The following is a 12171-nucleotide window of genomic DNA, read 5'->3' on the forward strand; positions in this document are numbered from 1 at the left end:
GGGAGGAGACGGGAGGGGAGGGGAGGGGAGGGGAGGGAACAGGAGAGGAGAGGAGAGGAGAGGAGAGGAGGAGAAAAGGGAGACTGTGGGTTGGGGGTCAATTTCCAACCTCCTTCTCCAGACTCTATGCTCTTAACACCTAGCCTCTTGCTCAGCCATGCCCACTCTTATCTTCTGATTTTCCACTTTCCTATGATGCTTCTCCTTAGCCCCAGTTTTATTCTTCCCCAGGCCTGCCTCTTCTCCTTTCTACCCCTCAATCTTGGTCCACTCCCTAAGCCCCTTTACCTCTTCTGCTTTTGTCGATCACGTTCTTTGCGTGAAGAGGAACCCAGGTGCTGACCCTTCTCCAATTCCTCCCCAGCAGCCTTTAACACATGTCCCTGGACTGAGGTGGGCAGTTTAGCAATGAGGGGGGCCACCAGCCATACACCAGAGCGCTCTAGAGAGCTGGAGAACAGAGGACACAGGGTCACAGGGGAGCCAGGCAAGGTTGGAACAATCCATCCTCTCCTTTCCCTGATGGACATGCTGGCATCTCCACGCATCTGACATCGCTCATGCTACCAGCAGAGAAATTCCTAAGGGGATGGGTCCTAACATGTTTCTATCCGACCTGAGCACAGGCTTGGTCTTGCTGCTGCTGGGCATGTTGCTTGCAGTACTTCCAGAAGATGACCCTGTCTCTGCTGACTGTTGGAAAACCTCGATTGTGGCCTTGGCAATGTTCTCCAAGAGGGAGTTCATCTCCTGGGGAGGATGAAAGGCACAGAAGTGCTAAAATAGGTAGCTAAGGGTGAAGGAAAGCAGATGGTAGGAGAGATGGGAGATGAGGGAGAAGGACAGCACTGGCGGAGGTTGATGGGGAGATAGGAACCCAACTCTTTTGGGAATCATGTCCTCTAGTACCTCCGTATTTCTCCAATTCCTCATTGTCTTCTCCTTTACATACCTCCTTACATCTGTGGCCAGATAAACAGGCTCCACTACCACCACCAATCTTCCCCACAGCTCAGAGCTCCAACACTCTCAACCCATTTCCCTTATCAGCAGCTCCACTTGTTCACCATTTTTCCATCCCCTCTTATCTCTCAGCTCAAGAGCCCAAGGGTAGGATCTAGGTTCTTCTGTGGTGGACCGCCTCCCTGACACATGGAGCTGAACGTGAACACAGGAAAGGGAGGGTCCAGGCACTACTCACATTGTTAGGGGTCTGCTTGATCATGAGCTGCAACTCCAAGGAAGACTGGCGCATGGTCCACTGGTCCAAGTTCTGTGATAGAGGCCCCACACCCAGGCTAGTCATCATCATGTTACCCCCAGCTACCCACCAATCTGAGGCCAATTCCTGTTCTCCTACAACATTGAATCACAGACTCCTGGAGGTCTGAAAGGGACCTCTATGTCCCCATCTTTAAGAAAGACTACATTTAGGGAGGCTGAGACAGGCAGATCACCTGAGGTTAGGAGTTCGAGATCAGCCTGGCCAACATGGCAAAACTCCGTCTCTACTAAAAATACAAAAATTAGCCGGGCATGGTGGTGGGCGCCTGTAATCCCAGTTACTCAGGAGGCTGAGGCAGGAGAATCACTTGACCTTGGGAGGCAGAGGTTGCAGTGAGCTGAGATCGCGCCACTGCACTCCAGCCTGGGTGACAAGAGCAAGACTCCGTCTCAAAAAAAAAAAAAAAAACATTTAAAAACCCAAAAATATTTGAAAATCTTTCCAATTTTAAAATGTTCAGGAAAGATTTCACATCTTTCCCATCCCTTCGTATCAGAAAGTTCTGCTTAATGCTTAACCTTGAAACCCTTGATGTTAAAGTTGAAGCCTGCTTCTCTCGTTTTAGACCAACTGCTCAAAGTCCCTGACAGGACCTTTATAAAACAATCTCTCAAAGTCCTGTAGAGACCAGAAGGCTACTGTTAGCTAATCTCTCTTCGACACTATCTCTTCTGGGCTGAAGAGACTTTATTCCTTTAGCTTTTCCTCAACGGCTTTATTTTTCCACTCTCTGGTCATCTGAAGGTGTGAAGCAATGTCAAGTGGAAAGTGCAGAGACATGTCTGCGTTCACATATTGACTCTAAACTTATCAGCTATGTGACCTTAGACAAGTTACTTAACCTCTTCAAGCCTCAGTTTCCTCATCGGTCAAACAGGGAGGCTCATCTACTTCATAGGGTCATAAAGATTAAATGAGGAAATGTGTGCGGAGTACCTAGCACAGTACCTGGCACAAAACACATGCTCAGCAAGTAGTAGCTACTACTATTCAGTTCTGAGCCATGGCCAAAATGCCAAATATACAAGGCCCACGCCTAGGCCTCCCAGATGCTATGCTTCCCATTGATAAGCTAGATTCATTCCAGATAGCTATGCCCTCACCTAATACTCTTACACTGGAGTCTAGACCATATTGGACTTACTCCTCAGCCCATGCTGGAGCTGTTTCTCTCGCTACCTCTCTCCTCCACTATATCCTTGTCTTCCTCTCTATTTAACTCCCCCTCTCCTTTTCTCAAGGTTCCTATTGTTTCTCCCCAGATTGGGCCCACTGCTTCCTCTGCGGCCCCCACAGCCTTGGCCTACCTGAAGAATGCGCTTTATGCGCTGCCGCTGGGGGTTTTCCCCATCCTCATTGTCCAGCAGTCGATGTGGGTAGCAGATGAGCTGCATGAGGCGCTGCGCCTGGGCACTACTCAACACTGGGTCTTGCAGGTCATTGCTGTCCTCACACAGCGACTTAAGGCAACGTTCTCCTACCCATTCCTGAGGAAGCTGACAATCAGGGACTGGGAGCAACCAGTGAGGGGGTTAGGAATATGGAGGACGGGTTGGAGTTGGTAAGGAACACAATGTATAGTAGGGAGGTGGTGTGATCATGGGCTGGAAACGGGACTATATTACACAGAGGCATTTAGGAGGTGTGGGAGGAAGGTGAGACTGACCTGTTGGCAGATGCTGCGCAGCACGTACTTGGCATAGACATCCAGACTGGCTGTCTCCACAGAGATGTTGCGGCCACCCTGCCTCCGACCACCACTGCCACCTCCTCCCTCCTCCTCTGGAAGTTCTTCTGTTCCTCCTGTCACAGTGAAGCCTGAACCTTTCAGTTCCGCATCCCCTGTGGTTCACGGGTGGGAGATAGGGAGGGCAGAGTGAGATTGGAACACTGTGTGGAGACCCACCCTGGGCCCACAGAGGCAGAAACACCCCAAATCCTGCCCTATGGGACAGAAATATACTTCTCTCCCTCCCCTCCTCCCCAAAGGTCAGAGAGACCACCTTCAGAAGGGAGAAAGACTGTCCCTTGTAGTTTAGCTGGCACTCCACCCTATACACACTTCTGGCACCACTCCCTTCCTACCCCCGTACCAAGTACAAACACAGCCTTGAGAACAGCAAACACAGCTCCATCCACGATGCGGTTCTGGGAGGCAGCCAGCAGGTGGCGGTCACAGGAGGAGCGGATTCCTACTGTAGGCTTGTCTGGGGAAGGCGATGAAGTCAGGGGAAGCAAAAGTAGAATCCACGGAGGCAGGGGAACCACACTTTCTACTGTTGGCTGGTTCAGATCAGGGTCACTTACTTCCATCAGACTGGCAAGGATTGAGCTGCGGTGTCTTGAAAAGGTGAAGGAGGATGCGGCAGGTAAGCCGGGCCCCTGGCTCAGAGTCCTGTTCACTACAAGCTAAAAGGAAGACAAAACAGATCTGGGAAGGATGAAGCTGAACTGCATGTGGGTTTATACGTGTGCGTGCCTGCATGCATGCAAGTGTACGGCAGGGGCACGGGAGAGAAGATGAGGTAAAGTGAAAGGAGAAAAAGCAAGATAATATTGAAAGCGAGGTAGAGCAGAGAACTGTTATGCAGTTGAAGGGTCAGAAATTGCAAAGGTCAGGGCCGCAAATCCAGGGCTAAAAAACAGGTTCCTTCTAGCCTTCAGCATACCAAAGGACTGGCCTTCTGGGGAAGGCCAGGGAGCCGCAGCAAGGTCTCCCACAGTGAACAATGAGAGGATGGCCGTCCAGTGTGTATTGAAATTTGAGGTCTAGAAATGCTAGGGGTTACAGATTGGTAGTTCACCAGCATTAAGGAGTGAAGGGATGGCAGCACAGCGAATCAGATCTTCCAGGAGCAAACACTGCCGAGCGATGAGGATGGCAACAAAAGTAGCTAACGAGTCATGAAAAGATAGGTCACTGACCTGGAGGAAAAAACAGACAGACACGATGACTCAGAGTGGAGGCCCACTCAAAGCAGTGTGCCTCCACTCTATGGAACTCTGTCCCTGATCAGAGGATCACGACCAGCCCCCTGCCCTGGTCACTGCTCCACTAGCAAGACCCCACCCCAGGTCTCACATCTACATTGCAGAGGAGGTCGTTGAAACCACAAGTGCCATTGTTAGAGGAGCAGCACAAGGCCTTAAGCACTCCTAGCCATTCTGCACTCAGTGACTTGCAATAGCCGGTCAGCTCTGCACACAGGATTGCGATGTCATTCACCCTAGGGAAAAGTACAAATGCCCTCAGGAAAAACCTTGCTCCACAAAACCTCAGACCCATTAACTTCTCATCTCTGCCCCAGTACATAATGAAGGTTGTAGTACCTCCCAGATACCTCAGCCCTCCCTATCTCAGGTGGGAGCATAGTGCCCTTCCTCACTCAGTACACCCCATACCTATCGGGATCATGGTGCCCCACACAGACGTGCATAAGGGCATTGCAGACAAAGCTGTAGCGGTTAGCAGGGTTCTCACTAAGACTCTTGCCTAGCCCTGTGTAGGTGAAGGTGTGAGCTGCAGGGTTCTCTAGAGTGTCAATCATGAACTCAGGTGCCCAGCGCATATTTGATTCCGATGGCTCCACGTTGCAGTAGATGGTGTTCTTCACCTTTGAGCAAAAGTCGCTGCAGGGATGGAGGAAAGGAGATAGTAGTGTTGAAGAAGGTCTGCTGAGGTCGAGGGATGGTCAGGAAAGGGGAGAAAAGAAAAAAAGGAGAAAGTGAGGGATGAAGGATCTTGGGACAAGAAAAGGGAGATGGGACAAAACGGACTGGGCAGGAAAGGAACCACATGGGAATAAGGAACTGGGGCCTCTGAAGGCAGCAAGGAAGAGGGGGAAGAGTTTGGGCCCCACAGATACAGGCGGGGGGCAAGCCTGCTGAGGAAGAGGGCCCACTCTTGGTAATACAACAGTATGTGGAGGACACAGTCCACAAATGACCCTAGACAGGCAGCAGGGTCCCAGGCCATGCTCCTCTCCTCCTGAGTTGGGTGGTTATGGGAAGAAGGGAGTAGGTCCCACTTGCTACCCCTTACCTTCCACCTCTCTTACCTGAAGAGCTCCCCAAATTTGTTCTTTAAATGGCTACAGGAGGTGTACAGATCATAGAGATAAGCAAGGATACAGCGCTCTGCAGAGGAGCCATCGGACCGGTTCATCCCATGCTTCACAACGCCACACAGCCTGCATGAAGAAGCAAGGTTGGGAGGGTCAGCAGATGGTATGCGGGCTCCTCCAAAGGGATTCAAGCCTCTGGGAAATACCATTCCTTTCCCATCTGAGTGGCAGGCACTTCCCCAGAGTGTGAGGAAGTGCATGCTCTTCCCAGGCCACTTCCACCAGCATTCGCCAGAGCTTTGTTTCAGTTATTCCAACGTCCTGCTTACCCCTCAAAGACCTGTGCCATCTGGTCCTGGTTGAGGATGAGGCAGGCATGATAGTGCCGCAGGACAGCCACGATGCACAGGCACAGGCTAGTAGTGTAGCTGCCCACCAGATCCGAGGATTTGAGAAGCAGCTCAGCCTCAACTACACTCAGTTCATTCAGCAGCTAGCAGAGTGAACGGGGGTGAGAAATGCAAAGAGGCCCCTCATGTTACATAGAACCCACCTTCCTGTGGGGACGCTGGCAAGGCTGGGCCTGAGCCCCTTCCTGCTGGAGCCACCTCAGGATAGAAGGGCTCGTTACCCTATGCCACGGTCCTTTAGTCTATCAACAACACCTCTAACCAGTGTCCAGGATACAGTTCTATGAACTCCACAGTGGGAGGATGGTCTGTGCCCAATGCTCTAATCTGCCTCTTGGCCTCCCCAGGGAGCACTTGTCTCTATTCCTGCAGTCTCAGCTCATGTTCCACTCCCCCCGTGCTAGTCTTTCTGCCCCTTCAAATAGCCTGGGAAACTGGCTGGAGCATTTACCCCTGTCCTTATGACCCTCCATAGCCCCTATATGGCACGAACTCCTTCCTCCACCCTCATCTCCCCAACTTCCCCACCTGAATGGCAAAGTCGATGAGGCCACTGATGCTGAGTGAATATTCCATGAGGTCGAAGATGAACTGCACATGCTGCACCAGAGGCAAGTGGTATGACATGCCAAGGGCAAAGCTCGTGATCTGCTCCAGAACATTCCGGGAGACCTGATAAGGGCAGTGGGAGTGAGACGGGAGTGGAGAGAGGAAAGAACCAGGGAAGCAGGAAAGGATGACAGTGGAAGGGGATGAGACCAGGAGGCTTAGCCTGCCTAGCAGGGAGAAGATAGGGAAGAAAAGGAAAACAGGAGAGGAGGCCAGAATGTGGGAAAGGGGCTGGGCTTAGGCCCACACCTGAGCCGTGACCTGGTGTTGGTCATAATGTGAAAGGTGCTGGAACTTAGCAAAGATATCTTCAGCAGTGGGGAAGGCTTCAGGCCGGTTGCGTCGCCGCTTCTGCCCATCCTCCCCACCTGAGGGGACAGTTGAAAGGGACCAGTCAAGATAGGGAAGATAACTAGTTGACTAGGGGTGGGGAGTGGGGTATGGAGAGAAGGCTATGGGAGGGAGGGAGGGAGGGAGGGAGAGAGGGAAGGAGGGAGGGAGGGAAGGAAGGAAGAGGGAAACAGGGAAGGGAGGGTCAAGGAAGGGATGGGGGAGGAATGAAGGGAAGGGGACAGTGAAGCAAAGGTTTAGAGGACCACAGACTATGTGGACCTTAAAGGAATATGTACAGGGAGGTGCTAGGTTGAGGGAGGGAAGGGAGAGGGAGGGAGGGCAGTATGGGGCTTACTGTGAGGTACCTAAGAATGTCAGGTCTCCAGGATTCAGAGGCACAATAGGAGCAAGCTGGTCTGTAGAGGGGGGGAATGAGGGGGGAAGTTTCAAAAGGACTAGAGCTCTCAGGAGACTCCAAGAGACAGGACATTGGGACATGACTGGGGAGTTCCCTATGCTGGGGAAGGGAAGACTGACTAGGGCACTCTTTGGGGGAGATCTGTTTAAGGAGCCTCAAACCCACCAGTTTCTGCTGTCCCCTTGCGGTTCAGAACCTTCAGGATATCCTTGGTGATTTTCTTGATGGCATGGCGGGCATCATCTCGCTGCTTTCCCACCCCAAACAGTACGACCAACCGCTGGTTGCACTCATGGCTGCATGACTCCTCCTGCATCCCAGCAGCACCATCAGACTCCAGCACCGATCTCCTTCCCTCCTCTTGAAATCATGCTCCACACCCCTCAGCATCCACATGCTAAAGCCCTTCCCTTTCCCAACCCACATCCTCAGGAACAGCTCCAACCCCTCAGCAAATTCCTTGGACAGCAATCTAGGTTCAAAACAGATCATCACAAGGTGCTGGGGAACAGTACCTGGGGGATGGGAAAGTGGGTGGCATACTGCACGTGTCGTGGCTGGTCGTAAAGAACCCCAAGGGTCCCTTCGATCTTCTCCTTGGGTGGGGGCTTCACCTCCTTCTCGACATCTGGCTTCTCAGGGGATGGACTGCCCTTCCCCTCACAGGGCATAGTAGGGGAGAACAACTGAGAGAAAGGTGAGAAGGCAGAACATGAGAAGATGGAAAGGGGATGAGGGGGGATAAAGAAATGCCAAAAGCAGGAATAATGGGAAGATCAAAGGAGCCAGATTCTGCCACGCTCAGGATTGAACTTACTGAGAAATCAGGCTTCTCCATGTCCTCAAAGAGCACACTGGAACTAGGGTCAATATCCATAGATTCTGAAAGCCCTGGATCCTGAGGGCATAGAACATAAGCAAAGTTGTTTTAGCCCTAGGGAGCAGCTCCCACCATCTAGAAAACTTCACGGGGGAATTGGAGAGAGAAGACCAGATTGTGGAAAGCACAGGATCTGGAGTCAAGTCATCCAATCACTTAACCAGTATAGGCCTCTGTTTCCTTCAGCTTGAAAATGGGGATAAGAGTACCTCGCAAGGCTGATGGGCGGAACCAATGAAACAATCGATGTGATAGTGCTTAGTCAATCACCAAGTGCTAAGAAAATACTACCCCCCTGCCCCAGGCAAAAGAGGCTCTTAGAGGCCTCTGGGAGCCATGAAGATAGAAATGTCAGAAGAAACGATCTAGGGCAAGGAAAAGCCCACTCACCTCCAGCTTGCTGCTGCTGCTGCCTTCAGCCTCCTTGTGCTCTGGGTCATCGGCAGGATCATCAAAGGGAGAGGGAGGCCGGGGACCAGGGGCTCCAAAGGCAAGGTCCCCTCGGGAGATGAGAGTGCAAGTATACATGTTGTGGGAGAAAACATCATGTCGAATCAGTTCACAGAACAGCAGTACTAAGTTAAAGAATTCCACCCGCTCACTCTCACTTCGGGGGTCCGCTGGAGGAAGGGAACGAGGAAACATGAGTTAGGAGAACACAAAAAGGTGGGCCAAAAGAGAGAGGGACACACCTAAGGCAATAATAAGAGTGATAAAATAAAAATCCCAGAAACTGTCGAGGGACAAAGTGTGGTTGGTTACCCCACATGCTGCCCCACACACCATCTCAGAAAGGAATGTAACATCTTTGTGGCGATTTACGCAGTGAAAATGCTTCAATCACAAGCTCTTGTTTTAATCCTTCTCTGTATTTCTCTACTTTGACTGTAAGATGATCAGTTAAAAGAGGATCACTAGAACTACATCTAAAAGTCATTCTGCATAGAGCCCAAGAGAGAAATATACTTTTTGATGACAGTGGCGGGTAACTGAGTCTAGGCAGACGCAACTAGAGAGTGGTAGGGGTCCGTACTCAGCATGGGAGCCTGTGTATCCAGAAACTGCAGGAGGACATCCTGGAAAATGGGAGCACTAGGAGCAGAAAGGGAGCCAGAGGCGATGGAACCCTTCTCATCTGCGGCTTCTGATTCTCCACAACGCTGCAAGATGACAGAACAAATTGTAGAACTGACTTTTACCTGCTTCTTCAATCCTCAATGTGTAGGCCTTAAACTACTACCTGCTTGACCTCTACCCCATGCTTTTCACTTTCATTCCCCTGCTGACCTCCATTTTCTTTACCACCTCCCAACTGAAGCCTTGATGTTATCTCTAACTCTGATAACAATCCACTCTTCTCTACTTTCACCTCATGTCCGTTACTTTGCCTTTAGGTTCTCTTCCACTTCTTTACTCTGTTCTCATACCTTCAACTCTGGTCCCTCCACCACCTCCATCTCTTGGTCTCCAACCCCAGTAAATTCCTTCCCATTGGCCAATCTCGTTCTCTTATCTCTGCCCTCTAACCTCAGCCTCAATCTCCGCCTGTCTCTTCTCCAGGAGCTTGGCTACCACCATAGCACGATGCCGACCAGAACGCTTGCAGCTGACAGCCCATTCACATAGCAATGACACCACAGCATCATCATCTGAGGAGATCTGGAGACCAAAGGAAGAGAGGGAGGAGTAAGGTAGGGGTGGGGACAAAGAAATGAGTTCCAATTTCCTAAAGACTGTGCTCCATCATAAAACATTCTGGGCCCAGTAAGATCATTTCTGCAGATATGCTCTGCTTTCAATGCCTCACCATGACTTCCCCTCAGATATATTACTGCTCTTGCAGTTTTTTGCTCCTTCTATTCCCCTTTTCGCTTACCTCATGCCCATCCTTGCTAGGCCCCAATCCAAAGATTCGGTTACAAAGTGAGTCAAGAGAGTTGCTGAAGTCAGAGCGCTCAAAACTATGGCTGTCCAGCACTTCCAAAGTATGAAGCACCCGTCCAATGGTGAAGCCTAAGGAGGAAAAGTGGTAAAGGGGACTGAACCAGAGGCCCAGTGTATTCTGGCTCTCAGATCTACATGTCCTTACTATCTTCATCCTTTCCTCAAACATACTTCCTATTATCTGTTCTCTTGACACATACCTGCAGTAGCTTCCTGGCATTTATCGAAAGACCAGCGAACTTCAACTGCCTGTCCCCGCTCCTTGATCTGCTGCTCGATCTCCCGCAACTTTGCACGGACCTGCAATATTAAAAAGGAAGGCTATAAGGATGTACCAAGGCATACAAAAGGCCAGAGCCCCAGGCTAGAAGAATAGTACCAGACTCCAAATCACTATTCCTGAGAGAGTACTTTAGCCTCATAGCCCAATCTGAGAGTACCAGGCTAGTGGTCAGACATACCTGCTGAGTGAAGGCACTGTTACCCTCTGGCATGGGCAGGTTGGAGGGGGCAATAGGCAAGTGGTCAAGTGGTGAGCCGGTCTTAATTCTGCTATCAGTCAGTGAGTAGTGCCAAACCAAGGCACTAGGACAACACAGGAGGATGGTCTGCCAGATAGAAACAGCTAAGTCCAACTCGTTCACGTGGCTACCCCTCTGGAATCCCATTCTAAGACCAAACCCATAGATTTCAGATCCAAAGTTATTCTGACTGGGCCCCCAAGACAGGCATCACTCCACCCCTGATTCCCTCCCTTCACTCACTTTCCTAAAAGGCTCTGGGCCTACTATTTAGCCCTGGAAGGGAGAGAGAGGCTGGTCAAAACCCCCAAAGGGGACTAACACCCCATTACCAAGAAACAACAACCTCCAAGCAAGTACTCAGCACCTACTCCCACATCCAATTTGGAATTACCCCTATTCTCTGGGATGGGCACCCGATTCTTCTCAGGTTATCTCTCAATGCTTCCTTGGGCCCACCTAGTACCTACCTGTAGGATACAGCTGAGGCCAAAAACCAGGGGCCGGTGCTGAGGGCACATAAGCAGGTCACTAAAGGGAGTTGAGGGGGTGCTGCTAGTTGGGGGCTGAGGAGCAGGGGTGGTGGGTAGCGAGCTTGTTGACTGAGCAGATATAACATGAGATGAGTGACTGCTCACACCATCTAGCTGCAGGGCCAGTCTCCGTGTACAAAAGTAGGCAAGGCGGCGAGACAGGTACGCAGACTGAACAAATTCGCCAGAGTACTGTGAAGACATGACCATCAGAGCCCCTAGTTCTCTCCAGGGGACCCTGCTCTGACGTTTTATTCTTCCTTAAATCCTTCTTAGACTCCCCCTGCCCCACTACCACCAAAATTCCAAGCCTTACTCGGAGAAGCAGGGGCAGGAGCAGTTTAAGCAATTCATCCTCTCCAGGGCGGATCTTCTCAAAACACTCAAGCACCCAAGTCAGGAACTCATGTCTGTCCAGCATTCCATCCTATGGGTACCAGGGGAGGGAAGGGGGGACTATTAGAGATGAAGCAGATAAAGTAAATGAAAAGATGAAGAGAACCACAACTGGGGCAAGGTGGCAAGCAGATTCTGTTCTCTACTGGCAGAGTACAAGTTCAGGCTCAACCCAATGCCCCACACAGCATGCCCTACTCCCTACCTGAAACATGAACATGGCCAGCTTCTCGGTGTAATCCCACTGCCGGATTGCCACCTCTACATCATGGGGCAAGGGCCCTATCGTGGAACCACAGCCCCCACTTCCTGCAGGCCCTGGCCGGTAGTATTCAGCCATCTTCTGTAACTGCTCCCATAAGTACTTGGTGATGATCTGAGTCCATTCTGGAGGAAACGGGGAAAAAGGGCTATTTGATACTATCTTTCTGCTTAGAATTTCCTTCTACTGGCCGGGTGCAGTGGCTCACGCCTGTAATCCCAGCACTTTGGGAGGCTGAGGCGGGTAGATCACGAGGTCAGGAGCTCGAGACCAGCCTGGCCAAGATGGTGAAACCCCGTTTCTATTAAAAATACAAAAATTAGCCAGGCGCAGTGGTGGGCACCTGTAATCCCAGCTACTCAGGAGGCTGAGACAGGATAATCACTTGAACCCGGGAGGTGGAGGTTGCAGTGAGCCAAGATCCTGCCACTGCACTCTATCTAGCCTGGGTGACAGAGCAAGACTCTGTCTCACAAAAAAAAAAAAAAAAAAAAAAAAAAAAAAAAAAAAAAACAT

General features: G+C 50.9%; 1 protein-coding gene across 5 annotated transcripts in view; it reads right to left on the reverse strand.

Annotated features, from left to right (window-relative positions):
- Positions 1–12171, reverse strand: part of MED12 (mediator complex subunit 12) — a 24945-nt gene that overhangs the window by 10391 nt on the left and 2383 nt on the right. For 4 of the 5 annotated variants that reach the window (XM_017875866.1, XM_017875870.1, XM_017875867.1 and 1 more), the window contains exons 5-31: positions 11599–11780; positions 11314–11424; positions 10935–11189; positions 10405–10551; positions 10144–10243; positions 9876–10012; positions 9527–9658; positions 9033–9159; positions 8390–8619; positions 7937–8017; positions 7635–7805; positions 7285–7429; positions 7067–7117; positions 6618–6736; positions 6288–6431; positions 5679–5842; positions 5344–5475; positions 4688–4915; positions 4368–4512; positions 4090–4210; positions 3593–3694; positions 3379–3492; positions 2952–3127; positions 2593–2772; positions 1202–1273; positions 617–750; positions 289–450 (exon numbers count right to left, since the gene is read on the reverse strand). In XM_017875866.1, the coding sequence (XP_017731355.1) occupies positions 289–450; positions 617–750; positions 1202–1273; positions 2593–2772; positions 2952–3127; positions 3379–3492; positions 3593–3694; positions 4090–4210; positions 4368–4512; positions 4688–4915; positions 5344–5475; positions 5679–5842; positions 6288–6431; positions 6618–6736; positions 7067–7117; positions 7285–7429; positions 7635–7805; positions 7937–8017; positions 8390–8619; positions 9033–9159; positions 9527–9658; positions 9876–10012; positions 10144–10243; positions 10405–10551; positions 10935–11189; positions 11314–11424; positions 11599–11780 (3862 nt within the window). The remainder of the gene's footprint in view (positions 1–288; positions 451–616; positions 751–1201; positions 1274–2592; positions 2773–2951; positions 3128–3378; positions 3493–3592; positions 3695–4089; positions 4211–4367; positions 4513–4687; positions 4916–5343; positions 5476–5678; positions 5843–6287; positions 6432–6617; positions 6737–7066; positions 7118–7284; positions 7430–7634; positions 7806–7936; positions 8018–8389; positions 8620–9032; positions 9160–9526; positions 9659–9875; positions 10013–10143; positions 10244–10404; positions 10552–10934; positions 11190–11313; positions 11425–11598; positions 11781–12171) is intronic. The other variant, XM_017875868.1, reaches the window with a different exon arrangement.

This window comes from Rhinopithecus bieti, unplaced genomic scaffold (genome assembly GCF_001698545.2).
Source record: "Rhinopithecus bieti isolate Rb0 unplaced genomic scaffold, ASM169854v2 scaffold_10417, whole genome shotgun sequence".
Lineage (NCBI taxonomy): Eukaryota > Metazoa > Chordata > Mammalia > Primates > Cercopithecidae > Rhinopithecus > Rhinopithecus bieti.